Genomic DNA, 13,559 nt, shown 5'->3' on the forward strand with positions numbered 1-13,559 from the left:
CTGGAGGTCTGATGCTAATGCTTCACACAAGAGACGCATTTATGTGCGTTTTCACATAACCAAATGAAATAGCCCCATTTCCCCATCCATTCGACAAGTGACATTGAATACAAAAGAGTCTTGTGAAGAATTGGTGTAACTCAGACCTCAAGATCTGGAGTAGTATTTTCATTATTGTATGGAGAATTTTGAACTTGGAAAATTTGCATCATATGATGACAGTTATATTTGGAAATCCTACTCTGTATGGTGGCACGAATGAACTCATCAACACCGTGAATCAAGATTAATTTAGATTTCCATTATGAAACATAAATTTTGAACTTGGGAAATTGGCATATGACGACAGTATATTTGGAAATACTACTCTGTATGGTGGCACAAAAGAACTCATCAACACCATAAGTATGAACTATAGTTTTGGATTTCCATTACGGTATGGTGAATGGTGATTTGGACATACAACTTTGTATGACTTATACACCCATGGAAATTATACCCTGTATGAAGTAAACACACAAACTCATCAACAGGGGGGGTGCAGATATTAACTGGAATGGCCCAATGTGAAGTCCCTCACTACATTGCAAATGAATATTTGCACATCAGCATGAGAGAACGCTATCCAATGCCTACACTCCAGTTCTCTCAAACACTGGTTTCAGTTGTTGAAGAGCACATTTCATCCACAGGTTTTCACTACTACACTGGTCGCACTTCACATTATGAGGTACTACAATGCATGATCCAATTAGACCAGTTTCCAAAGGTTCCAAAACCACTGTCAACTCGTATGTCCAAAATCGACATGCAAACTATGCGTGCATTTGTAACTGCTCATGGGGAGCCTGTTTGCCAGATGACTGTTCATGTTTTATCAACCCAGAATAAACCTTGGACTAGGACCATATGCCAATATCAGCTTATGTTCAAAATATTGACAAAAGTGACCTGTCTCAGATACTGCTACAAAGGGACATTGATGAAGCTGAGGCAATAGAACTTGTAGATAAAGATTCGGTCTGTGTTGTGCCTCCAAATGCAGTGCAGTCTTTTCCCTGAGATTTCGAGTCCTTTCATTTTTGTGAAAACCAGGTCATCAGTGCTTCAGATGCAACAAGAAGTCAAAGTTTAATGTTGAGGTACCATCAAACTACTATCCAATTTGGTGAGTGGAGTTTCTGTGCTCAGATTGCATCTCATGCTTGATTATGACATTTATTCACAGTGCCTCACAGTCAATAATCACACTACTGCTACTGATTCTGATAACAGAGATGATGATGATGCACCTGCTCTTTCAACCACACGACATGGCAGGCAAGTCTAATTGTCAGCTCGCTTCATGGATTGAGAATACTAAGTGGGGTTAAATTCATTCGTCTTGCTCATATGTAAGTTGAATAATTATTTATTAATCTACCAAAGAAAAATGGTCTTTTAAAATACAGCTGTAGAAACAGAAACATTGTGTTCCCAGTGTGGTATATATTGCCCATCCAATAACCAGTTATTTACATTTTGTGGCCATTTGTCGATTATATTTTGAATAGGTTGTTACCAAAGTTTTAAGTACTTCTTGGTGAAGTCAATTACACAAAAAGTGTTGATGATATTTTTTTGTTAAAATTTTTGGTGTTTTTTTACCTTTATGAGCTTGCTACATGAAAGGTTTTGATGCAATGTATTTGATAGTAATAGATCATATAAAGCCACATGAGATTAAGACCTGATTAGGTTTTGGGGTTTGAAATGTGTATTTTAGGTGCGTTTTTTTGTGTCAAAATAGATATTTAGGATCTTTGTGAGCTTGATTACAGTAAAAGTTTAGATGCAATGTATTTGAGAGTGATGAGGTGTGCAGCTTATTATAAATTGGGCTTACTAGTTAATATTAATTAGGGTTGGACCATTTGATTTTTGAGGGGGGAGGTCAGCTCAGTGAAAGGCAAATTTTTGTCAGTAGGTTTGCTTGCAATTTTTCCACCATATGAATTCTCCGAATGCGTCAAATCTACCGTCTACTGGCTTCCTGTGGTCATCTACATTGCCCAGGCCGACGTGGGACAATCCAGTAAATAGGACATTATAGTTGAATCGTGATCGTGTGTGTATTGAACTGCATCTATCACTTTTGTACCACTATGGTGTAAATTGTATTTCTGACTCCGTGTGTTATGTATCTTCTATTCATATCCACCAATGTGTACTACATGTATATACTATGATAGTGCATTCCAATAATACATCTATGAGACGTATGTTTTGCATAGTAGTGTCTTTATTAATTTAACTATTTGATATTGTGTTGAGCAACACCAATGCGTATTAGTCCCCACGATCATTCAGTCCGATCAGCACACTGTCGTTATTTTAGTGGATATAGTGTTATAATTACACTGGGGTTGGTATTGTTGCTAAATACCCGAGTACCCTACCCTGACAGTAGCAAAGACTTGATATTTTACTGCCAGGTGGGATAGATTGATACTTTGATAAGGGTTGGTCCCTCAGACCATCATAAACATCCATCCTCTCCTTCCATATCTGAATGCTGAGGTGTAATGACTCACTTTGAACAAGCATTGATAATACTTAGTCCCCGTTAAATATTAGCTGTAGTCGATTTAAATGTTCAGTACAAGTGACATGTAGAAATGAAAGATCAATGTTTTTTTTAAAACTAACACAGATTATAGATTGTGTTACTGTCAGTATAGTACCTACATGGAAACTTTGAACTGAAAAGTTCAGAAGAGAGAAGAAAGAAACAGTTCCGGACATGTTTAAATATCAGAGTTTAGCAAATTTGTGAGACCAAATTGCAGCCAGTCAGCCATATTTAATCGAATCATAACGAAAATTGGCATATGTAGGTCACCATAGATTGTCTGTATACCAAGTTTGTACGAGATCGGTCAAAGGGTGTCCGAGAAATGGCTCCAGATGGACACAAGGACGGACAGAACCCAAATTAATAGTCCCCGATTTTTGGGCATTGTAACAAAAAGGACTAAAGTGCAGGTGATTTCTACATGTACTAAAGTGGCTGATCACAGTGGAATGGTTGGTGTGAGTGAGTTGGGTGGTGTGAGTGGAATAGTTGGTGAAAGTGAAATGGGTGGCGAGAATGAGATGGTAGGTGTGAGTGATCGAGGTAGGTGGTGACAATGAGATAGTAGGTGTGAATGAGGTGGGTGGTGAGAGTCTGATTGTAGGTCAGAACGAGATTGCTCTGTAAGAGTGTGATGTAAAGCACTTGCTGACAAAAATTGTTATTAATATTTAATATCACTTATTTTAATATTTATTTTATTACATTTAATTTATTTTTGACTCCCGTGTGCAAAGCACACAATGGGAGTCTTTGCAGTTACCCTGTGTGTGTGTGTGTGTGTGTGTGTGTGTCTGTGTGTGTCTGTGTCTGTTTGTCTGTCCGTTCCACTGATATCTCAAGAACCGTATGTTGGTTTTTAATGAAACTTGGTGTATAGAAACCTGATTTGCATGATAATTAGCTAATTTATAGCTGTTCCTTGACTGTTCAACTGATTTCTAAAGAGCCATTCATTAAATGTTGATGAAACTTGGTACATAGATGTCTGGAATAATGCACAGACGTGATTAGTTTTAGGTAAAAATCTATGCATATAATTATCCTAATTTACATAATGATTAGTCAATTTTCGGCTTTTCCACGGATATCTCAGGTACTGATCATAACATTTCAATAAAACTTGCATAGATACATAGGACGGTGCACAGACAGATGTGTGAAATATTGATTACCTAATTTGCATAATTAATCAATTTTCAGCTTTTGATATTTCAAGTACTATTACTACATTACTTTTCAATGAAACTTGGTACATGCTCTAGAACAATCCAAAGACCTAATTAATTTTAAGTAAAAACGTGTTCATATTATTCAACTATTTTGCATAATTAGTTAATTTTTGGTTATAATCACATTTTAATTAAATTTCGTACATAGATAGTCTGTGACAATACACAGACCTGATTAGTTTTGGGTTAAAATCAGATAATATTAATTACTTAATTTGCATAATAAATCATAATTTTTGGTTATAATCACATTTCAAAGAAACTTCGTACATAGATGGTCTGTGACAGTACTTATCTTAATTTAATGAACCTTGGTACATATATACTCTAACACAATGCGATGATCAAAATAGTTTTAGGTTTATATTCATCTGTAATAATTACCCAATTTGCATAATAATTTACTTTTCAGCTTTCCACTAATCTAATTAGGATTAATCATCACATTATATTGAAACTTTGTACATGTGCACCCTAAAACAATATACAGACCTATATATATATGCAAGTAATATTGGCTACATAATCCCCATGGTTATTAGCAAAACAAGGACTTAAGTAGCTCCTACAGCATTGAGCATAATTATTATAAAAAATGCAAATTATTATACATTTTCCTCATAGCTATGTGGCTAATCAAAAACATCTTTCTTAGCCGTTATCACTTTAATTAAACATTTCTCAAGTGGCAGAGGAAACACTGAACCCAGTGGACAATTTTGTACCAAAATATTTCTGGCATTGAAAGGTTTAATTCATTCACAATCTTATATTATTGTTCCTTCCAAGTATCCACAGTTATTACATGGGCAAGGGTATGAAGATGTTGTATAATCCCAGTGTTTCATAAATTTACCAGTAATTTTTGTATATATTATTTTTCATTTCAGTAGAAAACCTAAAAAAAGCTCCAATTGAAAGAGGTATGTGTACATGTATTTTGAAATATTTTTAGACCTGTTCGAACAATGTTCAAAAACAGGCTCTGAAATACGACTCCGGTAGGAGTCCCTTTCAGCTTCAAAGATAACACAGCGGGGATCTTCATATTACTGATTATTCATCCGTTGTTCGTTCGTCAACAATTACATTACCATGTTCTTCTCAGAAACTGCAACTCAGAATGGTTTCAAATTTGATATGCAAGTACCTTGGGTGGTTCTCTCAGATTTGTCCATTTTGTATCTATATCCCAATTTTTGTATGTGGACAAATATTTGGGTAATTTTTGGTGAAAACTGGTATTTTCTTAAAATGGTTTCAAATCACATATACAAGTTCTTTGACTTCCTATTACAAGTACAATCTTTGCTCTATTGAAAACCCATTCCATGATAGAAAGGCAGCATTTTAGGATCATACTGCAAATTTTCGGTAATTAAACTACATTTGGTTACATAACAGTTTGGTGCCTACATGCATTTTATTGGAGATGTGCTTCTAATAGAGCAAATACAGTACATGCACTTAAATGGTAAACAACAATAAAATTTTTTACTTGTTCACTATCATTGTTCTTTCACTGATAATAAGACAGTGAAGCTTGTGATGTTGTTTATTTAGAAAAAACAAATAAAAAGTCCCAACTTTGCCAGTCCATACTACATCCTTGCTTCTAAGTTCTGTCTACATTGTCATTTGACTGTTTGTATTGAATTGCAGAGATACATGTACCAGACCTTACAGCGTGGATGAAAAAACACTTCGTGGAAACAAATAACAGCAAAGTGAAAACACAAGTGGTTTTCAATGATTACTCAAAGTCTGTGGGAAAAGTCTTGAAGAAAGATGACTTTTTGCAATTTGTTGAACCGATACATACTTGGGAAAGATGGTGTTGGATTTTCTAAATGTTCTTTGAAAAAAGGAAAGATTCTTAACCTAAGTGCTGTGACATTGGACAATATTGGAATCTGTGATGTGGATGATATTTGCTACAAAAATTCAGATAGATGTTCAGAAAATAACACTGATACAAATGAAACCAAAGATGATGCCAGTACCTGCATTTTTGAAGGAGACTCTTGCGGTTATGATGTGAAATTACACAATGAGGGAATCTGTGATGTGGGTGATAATATCGACTGCGACCATGCCCAAAGAACTTTTTTGCGTAACTTACTGTACAACACCTTGGAGCTAACATTATGTAAAACTAACTCAACTAGAGTTGTTGCAAATGGTAACCACCTCTATGAACCTAGAACTGCGTGTAAGCACAATCTGTAGAGATATGCATTAAGGATACAGATTTACAGCTAGTAAAATTCTTCAATCAAAATCCTGATGCTTCTCATAGAATGTTTACACATAATATTGTAACATTACTAGAAAGATATGTACCAGGATCTGAAGGAACACATCTCATTGAGCCATTTCGCAACATCAGCTATGGATCACCAGAAGATATTCAGAAAAGTCTTTCAATTGGTATCACAATACATAGATATTGGCATAGCTATGTGAAAACCACTAGTCTTAGAGTTAATGCCCTGAAAGGTGCTAAAGATGACCATAAGAAATGTGGGCATTTTCTCACTGCTTTCACCAATGCTGAATTGCTTTATGCAGCACAGAGTCTTCACATGTTGGCAATTTATCTGCACTTCAAGGAACTTGAACGCAGTGGTGCTCACCAAACAGATCTGGAACAGCATCAACTGAGCGAATAATATTCGAGTTGCCGCTGAGGGGAAAACAACCCAATTGCAATCAATGAATGCACAGCCAACATTCAAGGACATGCTTTCTAAGGTATCGCAAGTCCAATTTAATGAAGGGGAAGAAGAACGACTTTCTATGAAAAAGGTTAGCATACCAGCCACATCACATCGAAAAAAGAAAAACTACTTGTTTGAAACCCACAAATCAACTTTAGAATATGAGTACCCACCAACCTTTGTGGAGTTTCGGAAAAGACAGCAGAAGATGCATGTAAAGGGGTGGAAGAGGCCAAAACTTTGGTAAGAAAATTTGAAGAGGAATTGATCAAGCATGGTAATTGGGATTATGAACCTCAGTCTACTGGTAGTTTTCCAACTGGTATTGTGTCTGTTACTAAAGGATTACCTGCATCAAGTTGCCACTGTTTCTCGGATGTCTTGGTTCCTCTACCAGAGATGACTTCTACTTTTGACGATTTTAATGAAGATGAGATGACTTGTGATAAAAATGTTCCCTCTCTATCAGGTGATAGTGGATCTGAAGAGGATCCTGAGTGTATTGATGAACCGAACCATACCATTGGTGTTCGTGAGGATGAAATATGCACCTCAGAAAACAAACATTGGTACACAAGTCGCCATGTAAATAATGAACTAATGAGTATTCATATTGAGTCAGCAATTAAACTTGTACAGCCACGTGAATACATTTCACGAGAAAGAAGCAAAAGACATTTTGCATCTAAATATCTGAAAGGTTTTTAACCCACTGATGAACGTCTTGACATTGTTCTGTTTACTGATGCACTTATTAAAGTAAATAACAAAAAAGAAATAGTTCGATTGATATCATTGAGAGAAAATAGTAAAGATGTCAAGAGTGCTTCTTCAAATAATAAAAATGTCAAATTTAGACGCAGACTGTACCAGAAAATAGAGGCTGTTGGTGACAGTAATGCTATCAGAGCTGCTATCACAATCTCAGATCCAGTTAAAGTCACTCCGATGTTAAGTGGTAGATGTTTTTTAAGGAAAAGTCATCTTCATGAAATTAGCAAAGGCTGTAATGATGTGCTTAAAGAATTAACATCTGAAGACAGAAGTGAAAGTGAAGATGGGGAAAATGAAGAAACTCTGGAAGTTGAAAATATAATAGACCAAAGAATCAACAAATCAAATGAGTGCCCGGAATTCAAAGTAAGGTTCAAAGGTTATTCAGAAGATGGCGATCAGTGGCTACCTGCATCTGAATTCAATCAAACTATAAACTTCACAACGACATCCAGCTACAGTGGTCGTTTAATTAAACGAAAGATAATGGATTATGAAAATCCAAGTAAGGAAGAAAAGACCATGAACATCAACAAGAAGTTCAAGACCTCTGTACTCAAACCTAAATCTGATAAAAAAAACTTTCACTGAAGTGAGAACAGGAAGTCACTTCAAAACTGTTTCTTTAACAGTCACCTTCTTGCAATCTACCTGTAGCATCATCATCTGAGCGAGTCTCTGCAGCATCATCATCAAAACGAGTTTCTGCATCATCATCAAAACAAATCTCTGCAGCAGCTGCAAAACCGATATCGGCAGCAGTATCAGTTCTAAAACCGATGTCTACTGCAGTCTCTGTTTCAAATCTGATGTCTACTACAGTATCAGCTTCAAAACAAGTCTCTGCAGCAGTATCCACTTCAAAACCAATGTCTGCAGAAGTATCATCTTGCAATGTATCATCAGCTTCAAACCAGATGTCTACTTTACACCAGGTATCAGCTTCTACATCAAATCAACTGACAAACAACTTTTCTCATGGTGATGTTGTTCCTAGCGTTACTACGATAATGGAAAATGAAGTGATCACCACACTGAGGAAATGTAGAAGACTTGGAAAAAGAACACTGAAGGAGAAATTTGGACTGACAGTACTATATGTGGATTTGGGGACTTTGCGAGAAGGTGAATGGCTGAATGATAACGTAGGTACACCTATAATGCAATATGGAATACAGAACATATGATATTAAAAACATTTAGTGAGATCCAACTTTACTATACATTCTTACACATGGAGTATTTAATTTCCCCCAAAATTACAAAATATACTCAATTACAATTGAAATTGAACCCCACTTAACATATAGAATTAACAATTTTCCATGGCGATCTTAACCAACTTTGACTAAACATGGCTAAATGATAGTTTTTTCAAAATTTTTCACTTTTATATTGATACTTTATCAGTCGAATAAATCATAACATCCAATAACATACTTGGCAATTCGTGTGAGCCATGGTATGTGCTAATTACAATAAATGTACGTGACCTGTCAAACCAATTACTAATTTGTACTGCAGTGAAAAGCCTGATGGGGTAGATAGAGCAAATACTTTACCTAGTTATTTAATAGTGTTGTGTATAATGTACATTTTCTCTAATTGTATTCCAGATAATAAAATTCTATTATAACTTGTTGAAGGAGCACAACATTAAAAATGTAAGTATTGCATTCCAGGATAATGATTGATTGATCGATCTATTGATAATTTAGATTGTACATTTTGGAAAAGTTAATGTATTCAGTTACTGTTTCATCTATTTGATCATGAGAAAAAGTTTCGCACACATGTTAAGCTTGCGCTTTGCCATTTCAGGGAGGCCCAAAACTTAATGTGTGCAGCACATTCTTTTATCAAATGCTCCAAAAAAGAGGATACAATTATGTGAAGAATTGGAATAAAGATTTGGTTTCCAGTGAGATTATTCTAGTACCAATCAATATTGCCAACCAACATTGGATTCTTTGTGTGAGTATAAGACATTTGCCTTGTCTATAATTTTAGTTGTGAGTGAACGATGAAAAGGGTATAGCGTTTAGAATAGTTTTTTTGTTCATTTTCTGTGTTATCGCCGGCTATTTTCCACCTTAGCCAATGCTTCTGGAAATCTTATGTGGCTCATATCTTTTTACATTTAGCTGTATCGAAGCTGTATTTTTTTGTAAGTAATTTTGTAGGCAGTGAAGCTATTTCAGCCAACACACTGCTTGTGGATTTTGTTCATGCCAAACATTATGCAGATGAGCCAACATTGGTGTCATTTCTCGAACATACAAATTTTGTGATAAATGCATTAGTTGCTTTACTTTCACCTGTATCTACCTTTTCTTGTGTATATATAGCACACATAGATCAAGTTGACAAAATCAAACAGGGACTGTGACATTTTCAAAGACTTCAACTAATATTGAACTATATTTATATTCATTACATCTGCAGGTGATAAACCCTGAGAATAAAAGTATAACTTATTATGACTCTTCAATGCCAAGTGTTACATCTCAGATGACGTACCTAAACTCTCTAAGGTAAATATCAACATGTAGCTTGTACAAATAGCTTTAGGGGCATATGTTTAGGTAATATGTATGCAACGAAAGTTTTTGGGATACTTTGTGTATGTTAATTACATGATGCATAATATCTAACTACTGTATTTTGCTCAAGAACTATGATAGATACAGATATTGCCATTGGTTTGAAACCTGTTGATCGCTGCTTGCAGCTATGTTTATTATTTAAAATGTAGACAAACTAATAATCATTCTCGTCCAGATGAAATCTTTAAATTATATATATTTTACTATTAAGGTAGAGATGCATGTTTGTGGGCACTTGGGAGTGATTTTTTTTTTGGTTTTTATTATCCAAACAGTCTTGGCTATAGACTGGTCCACAATTCACAATTAAACAAAATCTTAACATACTCAAAAAACGATTTTAAAATATAGATAACAGGTGCAAATTTTCTCTCGTTTGAATGCTTAGCAAGATTTAGCAAGGCTGTACATAAATAATAAAAAAAGAAACATGGTGAAAAAAGTAATGACGGTATCTCCACATTATGCACTATATTTAACTTTTAACAAAACGATAATACATTTAAATTTGAAACTGTTACAGCCATTTTAATTATGAGCATTAGCAAACTTCTTACTGAGTGAACTGTTATGCAAATTAGGAATTATCTCAGCTTCTTTTTAGTGCACATCCCAGAACTTTAAAAAAATAGCTACTAGACGCTTTGACCTTTTGTTTTGAAATTTTCACAAATGATTGACAATGTGTTTATCTTCAAAACGCCGTCGGGGCATTGTTTTTGGTTGATCAGTGTTATAACAATCGTACAGACAACTAGCCTGGGTGTTAATTTATGCATAAACTTGAAGTAGTGAAATTTGGGCTGCTGCCCTGCAAAATTGACAACTGGTAGACAGTTTTCAAGACGGCGCTTTCTTCATAGTAAACAGATGTACCCACAAACCAATTTTGAAAGGAAACAGGAGCTATTTTTTTTTAAATCACTTTTGACCAAACTACAGTGTCCATAAAAATAAAATACTAAAAAAATTTTAAAATTCATACAACAAGCTTTCCGAAAATATATAGTTTTGTGGACAAGGGAGGTCATCTTGGTTTCCTAATTAACTAATTAAAATACCTGTCAGGTAAACTGCGTCTCTACCTTAAAGAATAAGAATAGAAATAGAGGTATTTATGTAGGGACTACATGAATAGAAAAGTCCAACAATGCAAATGGAAAGTGTCCCACAGCAAACAAATGGCTATGACTGCGGAGTTTTCACATCTTCACGCAAGTAAGTAAAATTTATATTTTTTGGGAGAGGGGGTATCAGTTCTGTTAATAGCAATAATTATTGCTTGCAGAAGTACAATGATATAATGGTGATTGCAATTCACATCTTTCTATCTCAATAAATGGCATGACTGTGGTTTACAATAGATCATTTTTGGTCATAGTAGTGACAAAATGTCTGTCATCCGCCGTCGTTGTCGTAAACTTTTTCTTGTGGACGTGATTGCTCCAATACTATTTATCCTACCACTGTCAAACTTATATATGTTGTTAATAAGTATACATAGATGACCTGTATAGTTTTTGGAGTTGATCTGGCTAAAATTGTATTTTTGAAGTGTCTAATACATCATTTCTCTACTGTGTGTAATGAATCGTGAACAAAGGTAACACAACACATCTACTTTAAATTAATAGGTCATAGTACATCAATGCCATCTCAAGTTAACACCCCCAACCCCCGAATAAGTTTCCCGCCAAAATTTTATTTGGTGGGAAATGTGTTTTTTAGATATTTGTTAATGCTGCTTCCAGCATGTATAGGGCAAGCCATTTGTAGTTTAACTAACTATTTGTAGTTTTGTCATGGTTTGATTCACAATGACCTACTTGGCGGCCTTCTTGTTTTTGTGCCTCTGGTTTAAATGGGTAAATCACCAATTTGGTTCAACGTTGATTGGCACAGAGACCAACCATATATTTCAATAGTCTTATCAGTATATACAAACCAACAAACTGTTATATGTACTGGAGAAGCAATTTCTAGAACCTGTACGAATTTGTTTTCTGTTGGAATTTGTTCATTTCTCTGCAGTAATCGCAAATCTTGATGCTAGATATTTTAGTTAAAGGTGATAACAAAGATTTCAAACTCGGATTGCTTCAATTAATTTTAAGTGGACAATCAAATATATTAAGTTATAGTAGAACAGTGGAGAAATCAGTGCAGCCCTTTTTAATTTAATACCAGTACCCCAAAAATAATTGGTCTTTGTTTTGAGTCTATAGCAACCTTGACAGTCTGACAGGGTAGATGATTTAAAAGCTATGCATCCATAGCAATTTCCAATTCCAAATCTTGCCACAAACTAATCTCTTTGCATTAATTACATTTTTTCTTATTTTGCAGAAAGATGTATTAAGGTTTCAAAGGCAACTTGTTTATGAAATACTGAATGAAACATTGATATAATTGGAATGCTGACAAAATGTTTACACAGCTAGCTGCTGTTATAGATACTGTATATGCCATATTAGAAGTGCACATAATTATTATCTTTTTATTATTTAAGGGCAAAGTCGTAGTAGTGACAAAATGTTTGTCGTCATTGTAAAGTTTTTCGTGAAGACGCGATTACCACTGTAATTCTTGTATTTATTGTCAATCAATATACTTATTGAATTAAAAGGCCACAGTCGCTATCTTTTGGTTATTACATACTCAATACTACCCGATATTTGACATACTGTCATTTTTATGACGAAACAAAACTAAAAATGTATGTGAAAATAAGTGCAATAAGCTTGGTTGACTGCAAATGTATGATGTCAATGTCGGAGTAAATCTGGGCGTTTGAATACCATCGCCAGAATTACTGCACAATAACGGTCAACCATTCATTTTGAACATCCACAATGGCAGGGTAGTGTCTTTTATTGAATTAGTCACAGTAAGGAGCACGTGTCGTGCTGCTGAATGCGTGGTAATGGCATCTGCATCTAAGACGTATGGTGACGCTGTTTCATTAAAACTGTCCTTGAGTTTCGAGTTCGTCCCCGAAATTATTTTACAGTGCAGTACATGTTAACGACTACTACATAATCCACATACAATGACAAGACGTGTGACAATTGTGTGTTCTTTACCAAATAGGAGAACGTAGTCCAGGTAACGCCCAAAACCAAATTTGTATGAAAGATAGCGACTGTGCCCTTTTAATTATTGCTACTTTTTATTTTATTTCCTTCATTGGGAACTTTTAAAAACCTTCCTTTGATACTGCATTCATTAAGAATCAATATTATGACTTATTGTGAAATAAAAGGGTACTTTATGTAGCGATCATGTGCTAAAGGAATTACTTATACGTATTTGATAGTACACTTTTCCCTTTCATTGCCAAACAAATACTACTAAGATTGCTATGAGCAGTGCATTTTATTTCTCGAAAATCACTTCATGTACCTAATTTCATAAGATTAGTTGTGAATTCATGGATGAATTATGATTCTGCCATGATTTCCTAATACAGGTCAACATTTCCATTGATTTCAGTGTAAGCATTCAATTCCTGAATTGTTCATTTTCATTCACTTGGTCTTCAGTAGTTCTCCCTTAAACACTTGCGCAAGTCCCCCCCCCCCAGTCCAAAGTTGTTTACAATTTCTTTAAATTT

General features: G+C 34.9%; 1 protein-coding gene across 1 annotated transcript; it reads left to right on the forward strand.

The window, feature by feature from the left end:
* Window positions 1–8,350: 8,350 nt before the first annotated feature.
* LOC146739220 (sentrin-specific protease 1-like) lies at window positions 8,351–12,305 on the forward strand. The gene is made up of 5 exons (XM_085502639.1): window positions 8,351–8,485; window positions 8,957–9,004; window positions 9,162–9,314; window positions 9,786–9,874; window positions 12,293–12,305. Exons 1-5 carry the CDS (start codon window positions 8,351–8,353, stop codon window positions 12,303–12,305), a joined length of 438 nt encoding a protein of 145 aa, XP_085358765.1.
* The last annotated feature ends 1,254 nt before the right edge of the window (window positions 12,306–13,559 follow it).

This window comes from Saccoglossus kowalevskii, chromosome 8, assembly GCF_978046115.1.
Source record: "Saccoglossus kowalevskii chromosome 8, keSacKowa6.1, whole genome shotgun sequence".
Taxonomy (NCBI): Eukaryota; Metazoa; Hemichordata; class Enteropneusta; family Harrimaniidae; genus Saccoglossus; species Saccoglossus kowalevskii.

Excerpts from the sequence above, each read along its gene's own strand:
- LOC146739220 (XM_085502639.1), top strand. The coding sequence starts at position 8,351 with ATGGAAAATGAAGTGATCACCACACTGAGGAAATGTAGAAGACTTGGA. Across the intron at positions 8,486-8,956 it reads GTGAATGGCTGAATGATAAC|ATAATAAAATTCTATTATAA; the intron begins GTAGGTACACCT and ends ATTGTATTCCAG. Across the intron at positions 9,315-9,785 it reads ACCAACATTGGATTCTTTGT|GTGATAAACCCTGAGAATAA; the intron begins GTGAGTATAAGA and ends TTACATCTGCAG.